Source organism: Tachysurus vachellii, chromosome 3 (assembly GCF_030014155.1).
Source record: "Tachysurus vachellii isolate PV-2020 chromosome 3, HZAU_Pvac_v1, whole genome shotgun sequence".
NCBI classification, from domain to species: Eukaryota; Metazoa; Chordata; class Actinopteri; order Siluriformes; family Bagridae; genus Tachysurus; species Tachysurus vachellii.
Genome location: NC_083462.1, coordinates 1896263 through 1915917, shown reverse-complemented (window position 1 = coordinate 1915917; position 19655 = coordinate 1896263). Strand labels below are relative to the sequence as shown.

Below are 19655 nucleotides of genomic sequence, written 5' to 3'. Positions count from 1 at the left end.
ACTATATAACGTGCTGTAGCTCATACACACACTATATAACGTGCTGTAGCTCATACACACACACTATATAACGCTTGTTTAGAGCTCACACACACTATATAACGTGCTGTAGCTCATACACACACACTATATAACGCTTGTTTAGAGCACACACACACATGCACTATATAACGTGCTGTAGCTCATACACACACTATATAACGTGCTGTAGCTCATACACACACACTATATAACGCTTGTTTAGAGCTCACACACACTATATAACGTGCTGTAGCTCATACACACAGACACACACTATTTAACGTGCTGTAGCTCATACACACAATATAACGTGCTGTAGCTCATACACACACACACTATATAACGTGCTGTAGCTCATACACACACACAGACTATTTAACGTGCTGTAGCTCATACACACACACACACTATATAACGTGCTGTAGCTCATACACACACACACACTATATAACGTGCTGTAGCTCATACACACACACACTATATAACGTGCTGTAGCTCATACACACACACAGACTATTTAACGTGCTGTAGCTCATACACACACACACTATATAACGTGCTGTAGCTCATACACACACACACACTATATAACGTGCTGTAGCTCATACACACAATATAACGTGCTGTAGCTCATACACACAATATAACGTGCTGTAGCTCATACACACTATATAACGTGCTGTAACAGTGGGTTTGGGACGCGAACGTGACCTAAACAAAGGAAAAAGCGGCCGTTGTGTAACCGAGATGTTGTTTACATGTTTCCCAGTGGCCCCGCCCACCATCCATCCATCCATCCCTCCATCCCGTAAATGTTCTAGAACCCCGCGTGGCGTGACGTCACGGTCAGTGGTATCCTAGTGATGGCGACGCCTACGTCATATATTAAAAAAAAGAATGCTGCTTTCTGAGCGCGTGGAAGATTCGGGTCTTAAAGTGACAGGCTCCATGTTTTTACTGTGAACACGTGGAAACTAACTGCTCTCTCTCTCTCTCTCTCTCTCTCTCTCTCTCTCTCTCTCTCTCTCTCTCTCTCTCTCAGGGAAATGTGGAGTATCTACTGAAGTGGCAAGGATGGCCTCCTAAGTGAGTGGGGCGAAATGTTTATCTGATGTTTGAAACTAATCAAACGTCACACATGATAATGACTTAAAGAATAATCATCATTAAAGCACTCAGTACTGAAATGACCACAAGAAGTGTAAACGTCTCTGTCCTGAAGATCGAAAACTTAAAGTTACAGCTTTACCTCTGAAACTGGAGACTCCTTCATCACCACATCAATATGGCAGTCGCTGTACACGTCAATATGCCTGAGCTGTTAGAGAGAATTAATCAACAACTGACCACCAATCGGAGTGCAGAACTCAATCTGATGGATATTATACAATAATATTATACAATAATTAGTTGTCCAAAGGTTGTTATATCAGGTAAAACGATAAGGTGCAAGGCTTTACAGATGCAGAATAGCATGGCCTGCAATAAACAGACAGACAGACAGACAGACAGACAGACAGACAGATAGATAGATAGATATGTAAACATTCTCTGGAAACTGTAAATAATGCTTAACTTTTACAAAATCCACAGTCTATATCAATGGGTGGATTTTTAATAAATTATTTAATTGGTTAATTTAGTATTAATAAATGCTCAAATGATAAATAAACATTCAAATAAACTTTAGGGAACTTCATTCATGTTAATAATGAGTGAGTGGATTAGGTTTAAACAAAGGAAAGTAAAGTGGGATTTATTGTGCAGCTGTTAATGCAGTTATTGACTCCATTTGACTTGATAGCCATTTCTACAGTTCAGTGTATGTTTAAGAACAGAGGTTTTACTCTGTGTGTGTGTGTGTGTGTGTGTGTGTTCCAGGTACAGCACATGGGAACCAGAGGATAACATCCTAGACCCTCGGCTTGTTCTTGCCTTTGAGGAGAAGTGAGTGTCTCTTCTTACTCTTCACATTAGCTGGAAAAATGCTGATCAGAATCTTCCAATCCCTCCTTCTTCTTCTTCATTCTGTCTGTCCCCAAGCCTTATCGTCTTACTGTGTGTGTGTGTGTGTGTTATAGGGAGGAGCGGGACAGAGCACAGGCTCACAGAAGGAAAGGCCTGAGGCCCCGCAGACTCGTCTTACGGGTAAGAGGCACTTCCCAGAATCCTATTACTGTGTAACCTCTCTGACATGCAGCATAAACAGAAAGAACAGACATGTCTCTGGACCACCAATCGCTGACGTGTGATGTCATCAGTGTGCGCCTTCTGTTCCTCCCATTACTATATCAAGGGAGAAATAGAGATAATCTTGTTATGAAGACTATGCATACTACTCTGCATCATGCACCATACTATGTAGAATGAAGGAGCTGTAGCTCAGCAGGGTGTTCATTTTAAAGACTGGTGAAAGGGGTGAAGTTTCTACATCATTAACAAGGAAGATCAAAACAGTGCTGTGTTGTAGCTCATTGTAGCTCAACAAATATCAAACTAGCATGTTCACAGACGATCAGTGCTGATGACTGAGATTAGTGCAGACTTCAGTTATCACTCACTATCACCAGCTAGTAAAGCAGTTATTTCTACAGCAGTGTCTGCTTATAAAGGTGATCAACCCTCCACAGATCATCACACATCTTCACACATCTCCACAACTCTACACACATCTCCACAACTCTACACACATCTCCACACATCTTCACACATCTCCACACATCTCCACAACTCTAAACACATCTCCACACATCTTCACACATCTCCACAACTCTACACACATCTCCACACATCTTCACACATCTCCACACATCTCCACAACTCTACACACATCTCCACACATCTTCACACATCTCCACACATCTCCACAACTCTACACACATCTCCACACATCTTCACACATCTCCACAACTCTACACACATCTACACACATCTTCACAACTCTACACACATCTACACACATCTTCACAACTCTACACACATCTTCACACATCTCCACACATCTCCACACATCTTCACACATCTCCACAACTCTACACACATCTCCACACATCTTCACACATCTCCACACTTCTCCACAACTCTACACACATCTCCACACATCTCCACACATCTCCACAACTCTACACACATCACACATCTTCACAACTCTACACACATCTCCACACATCTTCACACATCTCCACAACTCTACACACATCACACATCTTCACAACTCTACACACATCTCCACACATCTTCACACATCTCCACACATCTCCACAACTCTACACAGAACTCCACACATCTTCACAACTCTACACACATCTACACACATCTCCACACATCTTCACAACTCTACACACATCTACACACATCTTCACACACCTCCACAACTCTCCACACATCTCCACACATCTCCACAACTCTACACACATCTTCACAACTCTACACACACCTCCACACATCTTCACTTATCTAAAAAACTCTACACACATCTCCACATGTACACACAGATAGCCATAAAACCCAGTGGACACTTTTAAATACACAGCTACAGCAACGGAGGCTGTGTATCAACTTATACACAGCTTATATCAACTTAACTTTTAGTCACCTCCTATTTGAAAGATGAATGTTGTAGAACCAGAGTGCTAGGGGCGGGGCAACAGGGGCCCTGGCCTCTGCTGAAATCTGATTGGCCCCTGATTGGCCCCCATTCTATCAATCGTCAACGAGAAGAGCAACTGGAGAATTTTTCACAACGATCACAGATGCAATTGTCGGCACTCGAGCGTTTGAAAAAGGAATGACTGCCGAAATGTATTTGCACCGTACTGAATAAATAATTTTGTGTGCTTGAATGCACCCTGTACTTGGCCCCTGAATCTAACATGTGGCCCCTTAATGGCCCCTGTTACAGAAAAAAATCCTAGAACCGCCACTGTGTAGAATTGATCGACTTTCATTTTGTTCGAATAGATAAAATTTGTATTTTTTTATTTTAAATAAAATGTTATTAAAAAAGATACAAAAATAAAATACAATTTAATTATTTTTAAATAGTCTATAAATATACAGATATATGAAATATATATTAAAGAAAAAACAAAAATGCAAATATTAAAATGAAATTTCATATCTTATTGTCTGAATTTTAGTTTGATTTTGTTATTTATTCCTACATTTATCTTAATACTTTTAACATAATTTGTCATACAATATATACTACTATTATTATTATTATTATTATTATTATTATTATTATTATTATTATTATAGGCTTTAATTGTAATTATGTGCACGTGATAAAAATTATATGCTGTCATTTTTATTTATTCAAAAGTAATAAAATGAGCCCAAAATAAACATATTTCCATACATAGGTTTCATACAAGAAGACACTTTTTGTTGAAATATTTTTGTTTAAAAGTAAGTTGGTTTAATAATGTGTCCTTTAATCATAATAATTTAATCAGTTAATTGAATGATTTGTCTGACCTGATGGTTACAAGACGTGTTTATTTAAGTCGTGTTGTTTATGTTAATTTGTTGTTTTTTCTGCTTTTTTAGAACATCTACACTATGGAGCTCCGAAGTGCTCAGAAAACGTTGGAGAAAGCTGCTCCCCGGTTCCGCCTGTCACTCACTCGCTCCACCGGGGTGGGGCTACAGCAGAATGGGCGGCGCTGCAGGAACGGTGAGGGTGGGGTCTACCACCGCCTTTTGAAGCGCAGGAGCAGGCAGTGTGTGTCCAAACCGACAGAAAGTGCAGAATCTCCACGGCAACGAACACTGACCCTTGAGAAAGAAGCAGTGGAGGAGGAGGAGGATGAGGAGAATGAGTGGGAGAAAGAGGAGGAGCAGCAGGAGAAGAAGAAGAAGGTGGAAAAAGGGGAGCATCATGGCATTCCTAATGGTACGTGTAACACAGCATTGGCATGACAACTGTTGCTAAGATACAACGCATGTACGGTGCACTGAGGGGGGTCACAGAGGCCACACAGAGTCTCTCAAGCCGTCACGACTCAGAGCTAGCGTTCACTAACATGCTAAATGTGGCTCGCAAACCCGCTTTGCAGGAACGTGAGGAGAAAATCAGTGCAGATCTGAGCAGAGCTTTTCCACAGCATAACACCACATCACACACGCTGTAGAACATATCGTATCCTCAGGTACCTCAGTACCATCTTTCTGCCGTATCACTCGCTCTGATGACTCACTGACAAAGTGCCATATTGCCTGGAGATAGTCAGCGTGAGCTAAGAGATGAAGCATCAGCGATCTATTGGTTGGTGATCTAATGTTGTGCAACATTCATAAAAAAAAGAGAAGGGAAAAAAACAAGCTTCGAGGTGTTTGAGCTGCAGTGCCAGTTATATCATCCTCACTTTCATCAGCGGAGCGAAACTGCAGAAGCTCGCACAGACGACAAACTGCAGTTGTTAAAACAAACTGCTGATGCGCTCCCAGAGATCCAAAAACACTTGGAGAACCGATTACAAATATTTTTTTATTGACAAGCGTTAGATCAGGACTAGAGACTGAGAAAGTCAGAGGTTCTGATTCTTCAAGATACAGAGCATCAGTTTCCTTCTGTATGCTTTAACTCTACAATCTGATGGCTCTCAGGTTCTGCCTGGAAAACAGACTTTTCAGAGCAATCTAGAAACTGGAATTTAACCTGTAGCTAATAATGCCAATTTTGCAGTTTGGCTAAAAACACAGAATCGTTATCCTCCATCACCTCAGAGATCCATCACATTTCCATAATTCCCACTGCTGTGACCAGTAGTGTTGCAGCATAACGTAGCAGCCGTGTTCTTTACTGAAGTTTCTCATTTCGCTCTTACTTTCAGTCGAGGAGATGCCAGAAGACCATGTCCCCTGTATACAGGAAGCTGTCCTCACAGAAGGGAAACCAGAACACTGCGCGTCCTCCCCAGACTGTGAGGTGGCGCCACCCAGCACTGAGATCAGTTCATCTACTACAGCAACGGAGCGACCAGCGAGCACTTCTACCACAAACACACATGAGCACGAGCCAATCACAGACGCTTTAGAGGGCGGAGTCTCCCAAAATACACCTATCACTGACAAATCACTGAAAAGCAGCTCAGGAGCGGGTGTGATCACAGACAGGGTCCAAAATCGAGCCTCGGTGATCACGGTGAGACATTTGATTGACAGGTTTGTGCAAGATGAGCAGAGACAGACAGGTGAGACAGACAGCAAGGCCAAGAGTGAGACAGACAAGGAAGAGGTCACGGCTGAGTGCACCACCACCTTACAGGTCAGAACTAATGAGTCCCGATCGTCTGAGTGCACACTGCATCCTGGGAAGGTGATCGTGACTAACGTGACGGTTAACTCTCTAACGGTGACGTTTAAAGAGGCAATGACGGCCGAAGGGTTTTTCAGCAGCTCCGGGCTGCAGGTCTGAGCGATGAGGAGGAAAGAGGACACACAATCAAAAGTACTTCCTGTCAAATTGCTAATGTGGCTAATGAACAAAAAGAGATAGTGGAGTTAGCGAATGAATCTGAGTAACTCATGCTAGCTTTATTTTGTTAGAAATGTTAGCATTTGAGGTGAAGTACGCCTTATTCATGCGAGAGTGAGGGATCACAGGACCAGCCAACGTGTCGATCTATCCATGTAGTGAAGCCTTTCGCTGTTTTTGCTTTACAGATACTCGTCTGTTGTTAAAAAGGGTTACATTTCTGTCTCCATCCTTTCGTTTTAGTGAAAACGTGAACAATTGTAGAAGGATTTCCGTGTTCCTGACAGCGAAGCCTTTAAATGCACGCAAAAATACAGTGTTGTTTTCACTCAACGCTTTGTTGGTGTTAACTGTTACCTGTCAAAAAAAAAATGAAGATGTATATGATTTATTGCTGGGTCTTTCTTAAGGGATGGCAATGACCAGATGACATCATCAGCCCTTAGTCTCTGCAGCCTGTCCCGTCTGCGACAAATGAAGTTTTAGTGGGCTCGGGTTTTGCTGCCTTGTGCTCTGAGGCCTTGCTGCATTTTTAACGAGTCCGAATCGGTTCACATTACAAATGCCACTGCACAGAGTGTACTGACGTGTCATTCACACAGCGTTGGAAAACAGTGTGCTTTAGAAGTATCTCTAGCATGCGACAAAGTCTAGCTGAACTTTACATCACGTGGTGAAACCACAAAAAAAAAAAGCCGTTGTGCGACTTGTAGATCATCTATGGCAAGATTACATTTTTATTTGTATTTCCAAATAAATAAAGTGTCAAAAATGTTTGTGTCCAAGTTGAGGATCATCTTTACATTAACAATTTCAAAACAACTCTGTGATCGATGATTTACTGCATTAGTTACCGTAGTGGCCTTTTAAGAAACATCACACTGAAAGATCTTAAACTGCTATTGAGTGGCGTCAAAGACGAACGCAGTTCCAGTTTGCGAAGAAGGCTACTGGTTTAGCAAAGAAAAGTAAAAAAAATTTTTTTTTTTATTTTATTTCAATCTTATGCTCACTTTGTCTTTTACCTTTTATTACTGGAATGTCAAGCAATTTATTCTTCCAAACCTTTGTACGGGATTTAACTTACTCCTGGCTTTCATGACCTCTAGTGGTACCAATCAGAATAAATAAAAATTATCCCTACATTTACAGTAAAATCATAAACACACATTTCACTTGTATAATTACACCACAGCACTGCTGTAACCTGGATTCTGACCTGAAGCTGACTGTTACGCACGTACGTGGACACAAAAATTTGCTGATAAGATGAAAATTTTTATGATGAGACGTTTGTGGGCATTATAGCCCCGTTCACACTGCAGGTAAAAGTGGCCCAAATCTGATTTTTTTGGGGTCAAGTGACCAGGTCAGACTTCTTCAGGAGTAGTGTGAACACTCAAATCTAGCCCAAATCTGATTTTTTCCAATCTACATCGACATTCGTCACAATTATGCGCGGGTGAGTACGCACACAAACGTGACTACGCCTACAAAATGGATCAAATAATCAAAAGTTGCCCTCGACATCCGAAAATTTTCAAAACACTGCGTCTCTGTGCTGCCATTACACAAACATTTAGAAAGAAAAGCAAAAACGCTTACTTCCTCCATAACCTCGCCAACTTTAGCGCAACGGCGTGCTGTGTGTGACATCATTGTTATTGTTCGTTTGCGCACGCGGGTCAGTTCGAAACAGCAAACAGTTCACACTGGTATCTGATATAGGCCACATTTTAAAAGGTAATGTGAACAGACAAACAAAAAAATCAGATCTGAGCAAAATATCCGAATTGAGCATTAAGACTTGCAGTGTGAACGTGGCTTAAGTGTGGAAGGAGTCTCCAGTGTCAGCACTTTGTAACAGTCAGACCTAAAGCTGGAACTACGTTTTCTGAACTAAGGAGTTTACAGTTCTATGTTTTTAAGCAATACGACAAGCTACGAATTTCTATTCGTAGCTTATCATATCGTAGCATGTGAACGTAACCGTTTATAGATGGTATGTGTGATAACAGCAGCTCGTGAAAGTTACTTGTAGACCTTCCACAACATTAAACATTACTACATAACATTAAAAAAAAAAAGGAACCCTACGTTTGCAGATCGCTGCGGTACAAAACGATTAACTAGTAACCAACTTCAGGGTAGTAACAATCGCACCGGCCAGTTGCTAAACGTTAATAATTACTTTCCTGTGAAAAATTATTAATGCTTGGACATCACTGTCAAACCAACAAACTTGTTGATATCATTTTATTACAAAAATGGTATGGAGTCCAAGGTTTGATCCTTTGTACAGTAAAAAATAATTAAATTAAACTTAAAAAAAAAAGAAGAAGAAAATCAGCGCAATGAGATTTCTGAAAGTGGAGGCAATGTGGAAGGAGAGATCAGTCCTTTAGATAATCTCTAAACTCATCTATGCATATCTCACGCACACACGCACACACACACTTCTGCGAATATACACCTCCACCAACCAGTAAGTGTCAAAACAAGTACACACGCACATAGGGTGAAAATAGGACATGTTGTTTGCCCCATGTGGACACTATGGCTAGGCATTTTAAACAAATGTGGCACAAAAGAATAAAAAAGTCCACTGGCCGACACCACGTAGCCTTTCAGCCCACAACACTGATTCCACTTTATATCCGTCAACGTAAAAGGTAAAGAAACCACTCTGCAAATTCCCAGGTATTAAAAATAGACTCTGTAGAATTGTCGCAGTCTCCAGGAGCAAAAACAAATATCACTAGAATAAATAACAGAATGCAAAACCAAACTTTTCAATGAAGATATGACAATTGAATAATTAACAATAAAATAAAATAAAAAAAAAAACAGGAATCGTAACATTCGTCACATTTCCGTCCTGTAAAAATAGTAACAGAGACTGCTTCAAGGAGAAAAAAATATTTATAAAATAAAACCCATTGCATTCAATAAATCAGTACTTTACATTTTTAAAATATTAAAAATATATCTTAAAAAGGTAAATACTCCCCCAGGCCTGAAAATATTACCTGTTCTATTCTCTGAGTCTGAGAAACAAGCCTTTATTTGTTCACAATTGGCAAAAACAGAAAGGACAAGGAAAAGAGCCATAATTTAGCGTTCATACTCATAACATTCCGGTTCTGTAATTTCTGCATCTCCCATAGGAAGATCAGAGTTCAAGGTGTTCATAGTTAAGAAAAATTTAAATAATTAATAACCGTAATATATAAAAAACAAAGCTAACACTGTCTCTGGCAAGGTTTTCTAACTATATGTCCAATGGGTTCATATTCACCCCAAGATCCTGCCCACTAGGGGGCCGTATGTCCTTTGTTCCTGAAGGATGGAGTCCCACCATGCCGCCGAGATGCGGCAGCATCGGATTCCCACCAGGGTCCATAGCATTCTGTTGTAGCTGGGGAGGAGGTGGTGGAGGAGCCATGCCAGGTAGGTGCTGCTGAAGATGGGCGGGGTGTGGGGAAGCTGTCTGGGGCTGCTGCATTCGTGGGGATGGACTTGAGTGTGGAGGCTGTGATTGTGGACGAGGGGAGGGTTGAGGCGATCGCACTTGGTTGCTGAGAGAGTTGGGCAGTGGCTGGCCCTGTAGGTGAGGTGATTGTGACATTTGCTGTTGTGGGCTCATGGGATTGTTCTGCTGTGCAGGTGAAGTCCCACCTAGGTGCTGCTTTTGTTGCTGCAGCAGTCGCTGGTGGATTGCTTGCTGCAGCATTGCCGGAGATGATGAAGGCTGTGCACCTCCTTGTCCTGGCTGCATCTGTGCACCTCCTCTATCAGGCCCTTGCAGCCCAGCATTCTGCTGCTGCATTTGCAACCTGTGTTGATGCTGCAGTCTCTGCTGCAAGGCTGCTGCAGCAGCCTGTTGCTGTGCAGTGTTGCTTGGGAAGCCCTGCTGCTGTGCCGAGTTTCCTGGAAAACCCTGCTGCTGGGTCAAGTTTCCTGGAAAACCCTGCTGCTGGGTCAAGTTTCCTGGAAAACCCTGCGGCTGGGTTGAGTTGCCTGGAAAACCCTGCTGCTGGGTTGAGTTGCCTGGAAAACCCTGCTGCTGGGTTGAGTTGCCTGGAAAACCCTGCTGCTGGGTTGAGTTGCCTGGGTAACCCTGCTGCTGAGCTGAGCTACCTGGATAACCCTGCTGCTGGGCCGAATTGCCTGGGTAACCCTGCTGCTGGGCCGAATTGCCTGGGTAACCCTGCTGCTGTTGTGGATTGGCAGGGTATGCTTGCTGCTGTGCAGCATTACCCGGGAAGCCCTGGGCTGAATTGCCTGGGTAGCCCTGCTGCTGTGCTGAGTTGCCAGGATAACCCTGCTGCTGGGCCCCAGGTTGCACCCCTGGTTGTGACTGCTGACCAATGTAGCCCTGCTGCTGTGGGAATGCAGCATGATTTCCCCCTGACTGCTGCTGCTGCTGTTGTTGCTGTTGTTGTTGTTGTTGTTTTTGAAGCTGTAGTTTCTGCTGTTGTCTTCTTAACAAAAGCTCTCTGAACTGTGGATTCATGTTGGCCATGTTGGGAGGCACTTGCCCTGGTATTCCTTGTTGTTGCTGCTGTTGTAACCCGGTGACTTGTTGCTGAAGCATGGGCCTCTGAGGTTGTTGCATTTGCTGTTGTTGCTGTTGGAGCTGAGCAAGTTGGGCTTGTCCCATATTCATGGATGGCTGAATACCACAAGCACTGATTCCTACTGACTGGCTGCTCATGGGCCCTGGCCCTCCCTGTGCACCAGCAGGAGGGAGCCCTCCTGGCCCATTTTTATACTTGTAAACCCGCTGCTTTATAAATGCAGCCATTAGTTGTGGGTTGGATCGGAGAATGTTGAGAACCTGCTGCTGCTGCTGAGGTGAGCTAGGTGACCGAAGTGTTTGCAGGAGTTCCTGCACGGTTCCCTGAGGAAGACTTCCACCTGCTATTCCACCTGCAGCGCCACCCTGCAGTCCACCCTGCACCATATTCATCAAGGCATTGTGATTTGGCATTTGCTGTTGCTGCTGTGGTGGTTGAGGCTGCTGCATTTGTTGCTGCATTGTAGCCACTCCCGGCTGGTTCATAACGGGAGGTCTCTGCTGAGGTGGAATCCCCTGTCCTGTCCATTGCTGCTGAGCAGAAGGCTGAAGCTGCACATTAGCTCTTTGCTGCATTTGCACCTGTGGAGGAAGCTGGCCCTGTGAATTAGCTTGTGGTACAGGTTGCTGCTGCATGGTTCCTGCTCCAACCATCATTCCTTGAAGTGCCTGCTGCTGGTCTATTGGGCCTCGGGATACAGTAGCTTGGGCATGAGGAGGGAGCCCTGTTCCACCTACCATTCCAACTCCTGGATGGGTCATCCCCATTTGCACTTGGGGTTGTGGGTGTGGGTGAGACGGCATCATGCCTGGCTGAGTAGCTTGCCTCTGCAATAGTTGAGCTTTTGCCATATTTCTTTGTGCATCTGCCACTTGCTGGATCTTCTTTGCAATCTCCACAGCTGCCGGTGGAGGACCTGATTGCTGCAGTGGGCCTGTCCCTAAGCTGCTGGGGCTTGCAGGACCCAGGCCTGGTTTGCCTGTAGAGACTGGGGGTCGTGGGCCATACTGAGACAAGCTGTTGGGATGTGGTGACTGTCCTGTCTGTTGTTGAGAAACCATTTGGGGCTGGGGAGAGGTCATCATTCCTGGAGCACCTTGCATTTGTTGAAATTGTTGATGGGCAGGGTGCTGGGGAGGCATGTTTCCCTGTGGTTGCTGTAGCTGCTGAGGGGATGCAACAGGAATGCCTCCCATTCCAGGCTGGGGCACAGGTGCAAGACTCTGTTGGGTAGGTGTCTGAGGGGTGGGAGGCTGGGTACCCACTGATGTTGGTGTGCTACGACCCGTGGTGCAGTTGTTTCCTGGAGATGGCATCCCTCCAGGTGGTCCACTACCAAGAGGAGGCTGCCCAGTCCGCTGCATAGTGGCCATGCGCCTACGCAGCATCTGCGCTTGCTGTAGTCTGTGCTGCAGCTGCTGCTGTCTGAGTTTCTGCTTTATGTTGAGGCAAAATGGCACAGGACACTTGTTCTCCTGGCAGTGTTTGGCATGATAGCAGCACAAAGCGATGAGCTGCTTGCAGATGGGACATCCACCATTTGTCTTGCGCTTGCAGCCCTTCGTGTGCTGCACCACCCTCTTCATCTTCTGGCAAGACGGCAGGGAGCAGTTAGCATTGCGACACTGACAGGCATGCACCAGAGACTGGATGCAGCGCTGGATGCTAAGACGACGAGAATCACCAGGGTTCTGTGTGGCCGCAGTTGCCTGGTTGCCACTCTCATCGTCCAGACCCAGACCAAGCTTCTCCATCTTGTGCTCATGACCCTTAGTTTTATAGCAAGTGATGCAAAGGTCATAGTCCTGCAAAGGATAAAAAAAAAATGTCCTTAGTATTCTGAGAAAATGGTTCATGTTATTGACAACTGACATGGTTTCTTAAACAAACACTACTCAAAAGGAACACCATCAACCTCTCCTACCTCACAGACGGTGCAGTGGAAGCGTGTCTCCACATGATGTTTGCACTCATTGCAGGTGTAGACAAAGCGATCCTGGCTTTGGTTGTGCAGTTCCACCAGCATACACATTGAGCTCCACTTGGCTCTTCGCAAAGAGCTGAACTCCAGGTGCCTGTCACGAGCCAGCGTCAGAAAGGCATCACGTCCATCCATCAGGTCGCATGCCATCAAGGGGTCTGGGTCTATAATAGCAGGTAGCGAGTTGACGGCAGGTCCAGCAATGAGACGGATGACGAAGAAGACCTAAAAACATCAAAGTGGTAAAGTAAATGGTGATTTAGTTTAAAAAGGAAGACATTGTCAGGGCCTATTGGAATTAGTAGGAATATTACCTCTTTGTGTTTCTCCATGGTGGCGTATAGTTTTTGGGATAGGTCGTTTGAGACATTGGGAACGCCTGGTTTCTTCTTGTTGGCTCGGCTCATGCTGCTTTTGTTCTTGTTTGTCTTCTTGTTGTTCTTTTTCTTCGCGTTCTTGCTGTCACCCTCGGTGGCCTTCAGAAAGAAATAAGAAGTAACGCTGAACTGAAAGCAAAAATTATTGACCCTGACCTTACCAGGTTAAAAGTATTTTTTGGTATTCTAAAACACGTTCGTCCGTCGGAGGCAGCAGAATGTAAACTCACATCAACGCTTTCATTGGAGGTGCTATTCTCCTCCCTTTTCCTCTCCTCCTCTTCTTGCTCAAGCTCTTTGATGCTCTCTTCTAGCACGTTGGGCCAGAAATCTCCTTCAAAATAAGGCAGCTCCTTTGCACTTGTTAGGCGATCCTCAGTTGCCTGTTTAAAGATGTCCTAGGAGAGGGAAAGGAGAGAAAATGGGCCAGGGGTTAAAACAAAATGTGGAGCAGAGCTTCTTTACATAAACATAGCTACACACACACACACACACACAGGAATTAGAGAGAACATGAAGAAGCTGAAGGGTAGAAATTGGCCAAAGTGTTTAGTGGGGATTTTGAACAATGACTACCTTGTAATCATGAACAATTCGCTCTGCTACAGCCTTGTCTAACATCTTCTTGTACCACTCCTGCAGCCGTTTGGGTTTGGGGATCTTCTGATCCGGCGGGTGACAGTGGAAGATATAGTCATCTCCTTCACTTGGCGGACACGCCCAGATATGTCCTGTAGTGAACCCTAATCTCTTCACATATTCCAGGTACCCGACTAAGATCTCGTGATACACACCTGTCCTCAGGTGACGTGGCTGAAAAAAGTGCACACTGTCCAGGTAGGAGATATACACACGTCTGCACAAGGGGATGAACAGATGGAAACAAAGATGGGAATGAGTAAACAAGTCAGTCAAAGATTGACAAACAAGGCCCTGTTTCCAGGCAACAGTATCATATGAACACAGACACACGCATGTTATTTTTATTTTTAATCCTTGTGTTAATCAAGTATTTAGGAGATAAAAAAAGTGCATTTTCTCTCACCTCTGATTGGGTGGAGGACAATCCGAGCCATATTCTTGTACATGCATTCCGAAAAAACACACATCCACCCCGTTGATGTCCTCGAACGCAAACAGAGCTTTCGTCCGGTAGGGAAAAGACTCAGCCATTTCACCGCTGTCCACAAATCTGCCAACACAAACGCACAATTTTACTCCAGCTAGTGTTACATTAACGTTTTAAGTGGCACGGCTTGACGTTTTTCAGGGTGAGCGTTTCTACAAGGCTAAGTTGTTGGTATAAGAATGATAACGCGGTGCATATGGACAGACACACAGATCTGTTTGCAACATCCTAAAAAAACAAACCGGACTCCCACCTGGACTTCATTCCTGGCTTCACTTCAACCATTTTGTCCGAAACATGAACCACACGGATAGTAACGTCGCCGGTTTCTGGATGACTCTGTCGCTTCAGGAACTCGTTCACTCGCGTCTCCAGGAAGTTGCCCAGCTTTGTTTGAGGAAGCCCTAGGAGACACGACAGAAAGAGTCAGTATGGGGAAGGTATCATGTCTACTTCACTCCTGACTCTCTGTCTCATGGTCACTATCCCAGGGTGATGTGATGTGTGAAGTTACTGTTACCAAAACGATGCTGATTACTTTCCCACACCATGTCTTGTGATTCCTTAAACATGAAATGTCTGCTTATAGCAACATTTACTTTATCGCACTCGCTCTCTCTTCAAACTTTATTTTTACTCTCTAAGTCAAAAAAAAAATAAAAAATCTAAACTTGTGAAGACTGTAAACTTCAGTCTAGCTTATAGTTCCGGCTTCATCATATGATACATAAATATCTCCCGTTGATGTGAATGAGTCGTTACTATGGAAACGATCATGTATTAGAAGGTATTATAAATCAAACCCTTGAACACACACACACAGTGATGTTCATGCTGCACTAAAGCAGACCATCACTGATATACACACAAACTGGACAAGAGTTTTTTTTTTACTCATTCTACTTGAAGGTTTCTCATAAAATCATATTTAAATGAATTGTTTTGGATCCGGTGTTTGACAGAACACTTACTTTTGGCGTTGTATTTATTCTCCTTCCTGGACTTATTGGATGCCTTGAGACAGCCATCGCATACGAAGCTGTAACGAGATGTAAAGTAGAGGTGAGCAGAGATCCCTGAGAAAGCTGAACTCATCACTACATGCAAGTGTTTCCTCAGGAATACCACAGAAAGCAGCTCACCCTGACGGCCATATCGTCTCGTTGTGCAGGACGCAGAGCTGATGCATTTTACGAGCGCAGTCAGAACATTCCAGAAACCTGTGGAGAGAAAAATAGGTCAAACACGTCACTGTTCCTGTGAACAAAACATTTAACATTAAGGCCGTAACCTCGTCCAGACAGTCGAGGTTTCTGATCAGACTTACAGCTCAGGGTCCAGTGTGTCGTTCTTCTTTTTTTCAAACTGGTCTTTATTGATGGATCTTTAGAAAAACAACCAACAAAAAAACAGCATTTTAAATAAATAAGTAGTTTATTAGTTCCTTAAAAGATATGAAATGTTCTAAAGTAAAAGAGGTTATGAGCAACGCACACATCTGAGCAGCAACTGAAGATGAGCTACAAACTCTTTAAACCGACACTAATCACAACACCGTTTCTTTACCAGAGCGATAAAAACTAAAAACTATTATCACAAGAATAAAACAAGAATAATCTGTAATCATACATTTAGTAAAATAAACTCCAGCCTCTGTAATCAGTGTTTTAAAATGTAAGTTGATTATCTGCTTAATTACAGATAAACTTCTAATACAAGATTAAATTTAAATACAATTATTATTATAAATAAATACTCAGATTGTTAAACCTATCAAAATTTGTGCAGATTAAAGGTGGGGTCTCCGTCGTTTGAGAAATGCTTCAGAAAACTGAAGCCAATGAGCAGAAAGGGGCGTGTCTTGTCAATATGGGCGGAGAGAGTGTTCAGTGCGCATGTGTGACATTAGCAGAAAGCGGTTTTAACATTGACATGGAGGATAAAAACAAAGAAAGAAAGTGAAGAAAGACTTACGATAAGGTAAGAAGTAGGACGTGTTAATATAGGATCAGCTTTCCAGCGCTGGAGAGAACTGAAGGAGCAGGAAGTTGGTCACATATTCACAGATTGGAGTTTCCTGAGTCAATAACTCCTGAGCTAAACGCTGTTACTACACAAATAACACCTCTTTTCTATCGTAGTAATGTAGAGACGCAGCTACAACCGTGTTTTGTGTAGTAACAGTGTTTAGCTCAGGAGTTATTGACTCAGGAAACTCCAATCTGTGAATATGTGACCAACTTTACTTAAGACGCCGAGGCGCTTTTTTCCTTCTCGATAGGTGAGTAACGTTGGTTTTGCTTTGTTACACAGAACTAATATATGTCTTTGTCCTTTACATGATTATGCTTGTGTGTCATTTTTGCTTGTTTGTTTATCTACAATCGTATTGTTCTTCACTTCAGCTATGATAAAGACACATTTCTTTCCATTAGTTGCCTGGGTTACGTATGTATGTGTGGGCGGAGCTATCGATACAGGGGTGGGACCCATTTGGATTAGGGGTGTGTTTGTTTTGATGATTTTATATGTCAACATTGGCTTTTAAACAACGGAGACCCCACCTTTAAGTTCATTAAATTATGCAAAATAAGTTTACATGGTCTATAAATACAAATAAACGATAAGAACAATATTTAATGAGAAATAAACATTAATCTACAGAGAAACAAATGTCAAAACTAATTTATTTAAGTTACTACACCTAGAGCTGTTGGAACCTACGGCATTTATACTTATACTATATATAAAATATACTTTAAACACAGAAGTTTAAACACAGATCAGAACACAGTGTGTTTTATAAACCCTGATAACCTTCAGCAGGTGAACTCCAACACACTAGGAGACAAATTCTGATTAAAGACAACAGTGATGTATATCAAAGTTTACGAATAAATAAATAAATAAATAAACAAATTCATACTATTAATACAGATACAGTCTGGAAACATTTTCAGTTCTTTATCTTTTTTTTTGCACTGTAATATTCTACACCGTATAATAACGATTTATTTAACTTCGATAGAACCTGCAATCTCAACAGAACAAGCGTTAACAGAGGATAAAAGATGATTAAGTGCCGGTGTGGGTGATGCAGTACTCACGTTTGTGGCTGCGTGGGGTCGTCGCTCAGGGACACGTTCTCACCCTGGATTTCATTGAAACACTTCTCACAGAAGTGGTACCTGTTAGCAAGAAGCCCATATTTGGGTGAACTATACCGTTCGCCAAGAGCACAGCCAATCACAGAGAAGGCACGCAGAGGGAGTCACCAATCAGGACAGGGCAGGCACACAGGGCAGGAGAGGGGTCGTCACCGGAAGCAGCCAATCATGAAGCAGAAGGGTTTTTTTTGGGATGTGTGAGCCGATTGATTTGATTGGTGGCGTGTAAATTTTCGGAGAGGATGATTGGTCGCACCAAAGCAGGCCAATGCAGACATCACAAGCATCAAAGAACAAAGAGGGAGAGAAAAAGATAGAGAAGGGAAAGGACAGAATGAAGATTTTAAAAAAAAAAAAAAAAGAAGAAGAAAAAAAAAAAAGTGAAAAAAAAAAAATAAATAAAAAAAATAATAGAATGAAATGAAAAAAGTGGAACAGAGAGAGGTGGAGAAAATGAATCAATACGTTCAGGACAAACACGACTGTCTAACCAAGCTAAAGAAGCCAAGCAAAGCAACCTCCTATCCACCAAGCCCTTAAACATCTCACACACACACACACACACACACACACACACACACACACACAGACAGACAGACAGACAGACACACACACACACACACACACACACACACACACACACAGTGTAACGATAAGGCCAATGGAGGGCAAAATGAACAGGTGGATACGGAGGAACAGTGTTGGTGCACCTGAGACCCATCATCCTGTCAGAGCGCTTTAAAGAGAACCCTCACCTGTAACAGGGTTTAAACACACACACACACACACACACACACACACACTGCACAGTGTGAGGAGTCTCTTTCAAAGTGTCTGAGCTGTAAGTCGAATAGGAAAGCAGGAGCGAATCTTGCATATAAATTCAATTCTATGACATTTACACCACAGTGCTGTCGAGTTCTGGACTCTGATTGGTCAGAAAGTGTTGATGAATTTTCTAGAACAGCAGCTCTGACAGTAGCACAGGGTTACATGTAGTGTAGAGGTAAAAAAATAATCACACCGTGTGACAGATTCACAGTAACGTGGAGGTGATGATGCAAGAATCCGAATAATCACTGGTTTATTTACACTGAAAATCCTTTCAAATTCTTAAACCAGTAACAGTCTGGCTGTGGTGTATGGATAATAAAGCTGAATTTAAAAGTGTGTGTGTGTGTGTGTGTTAGGGTTGAGAGAGAGAGGGACTGACCTGTTTTGGTAGCTGAAGTAGGCAGCGTCTCGAGGGATTGTGCACAGTTGCTTCCCGTAGCAGCACAGAGTTTGAGGAGAAAATTCCAGCTAAAAAATGGAGAGAGAGAGAGAGAGAGAGAGAGAGAGAGAGAGAGGGAGTGAGAGAGAGAGATGGGGGGGAGTGAGAGTGAGGGAGGGAGAGGGAGAGAGTGTGAGAGAGAGAGTGAGAGAGGGAGTGAGAGTGTGAGAGAGTGATTGAGAGAGGGAGTGAGAGAGAGAGAGAGAGAGAGAGAGAGAGAGAGGGAGGGAGGGAGGGAGGGTGAAAGAGAATGAGAAAGAGAGAGTGAGAAACAGTGAGAGAGAGAGAGAGAGGGAGTGAGAGAGAGAGAGAGGTTGGTAAATGATTTCTTGTTACAGATTAATAACGATTGTCAGGCAAAAAAAAAAACCAACTCAGTAAATTAAATGTACAGTGTGACGATCAGGAGCGACGTGCTGAGAGTCGGCCATGTTGCTTTTTCTTTAAACACACACACACACACACACATCTCTGTGTACTTGCTGTGAACATTAAATCATGAACAAATGGAAACCTATAAAATTCATGCAGCAGTGTGTATTTATTTATTTATTATTCTCACTAAACTAAACGTTCAGTCTACATGAAAGAGTTTACTGGGTAAAATCCATCAAAAACCATCTTTTCTTGACGGAGACGCGACTCC

At 43.1% G+C, this 19655-nt stretch overlaps 2 protein-coding genes across 4 annotated transcripts in view; one reads left to right on the top strand and one right to left on the bottom strand.

The window, feature by feature from the left end:
* cbx7a (chromobox homolog 7a) overlaps nucleotides 1-7287 on the top strand; it is an 8948-nt gene extending 1661 nt beyond the window's left edge. For both annotated transcript variants that reach the window (XM_060865268.1, XM_060865267.1), the window contains 5 exons: nucleotides 1064-1107; nucleotides 1903-1968; nucleotides 2103-2169; nucleotides 4573-4918; nucleotides 5859-7287. In XM_060865268.1, coding sequence (XP_060721251.1) covers nucleotides 1064-1107; nucleotides 1903-1968; nucleotides 2103-2169; nucleotides 4573-4918; nucleotides 5859-6442 — 1107 coding nt within the window. In that variant the 3' untranslated portion in view covers nucleotides 6443-7287. The remainder of the gene's footprint in view (nucleotides 1-1063; nucleotides 1108-1902; nucleotides 1969-2102; nucleotides 2170-4572; nucleotides 4919-5858) is intronic.
* A 2261-nt stretch (nucleotides 7288-9548) lies between these two features.
* The window catches only part of ep300b (E1A binding protein p300 b), a 30903-nt gene continuing 20796 nt past the window's right edge, over nucleotides 9549-19655 (bottom strand). Inside the window, exons 19-30 of one of the 2 annotated variants that reach the window (XM_060865253.1) lie at nucleotides 18950-19038; nucleotides 17677-17787; nucleotides 15897-15953; nucleotides 15712-15789; nucleotides 15541-15608; nucleotides 14823-14973; nucleotides 14486-14632; nucleotides 14017-14296; nucleotides 13671-13838; nucleotides 13378-13539; nucleotides 13007-13288; nucleotides 9549-12887 (exon numbers count right to left, since the gene is read on the bottom strand). In XM_060865253.1, the coding sequence (XP_060721236.1) occupies nucleotides 9774-12887; nucleotides 13007-13288; nucleotides 13378-13539; nucleotides 13671-13838; nucleotides 14017-14296; nucleotides 14486-14632; nucleotides 14823-14973; nucleotides 15541-15608; nucleotides 15712-15789; nucleotides 15897-15953; nucleotides 17677-17787; nucleotides 18950-19038 (4707 nt within the window). In that variant the 3' untranslated portion in view covers nucleotides 9549-9773. The remainder of the gene's footprint in view (nucleotides 12888-13006; nucleotides 13289-13377; nucleotides 13540-13670; nucleotides 13839-14016; nucleotides 14297-14485; nucleotides 14633-14822; nucleotides 14974-15540; nucleotides 15609-15711; nucleotides 15790-15896; nucleotides 15954-17676; nucleotides 17788-18949; nucleotides 19039-19655) is intronic. The other variant, XM_060865254.1, reaches the window with a different exon arrangement.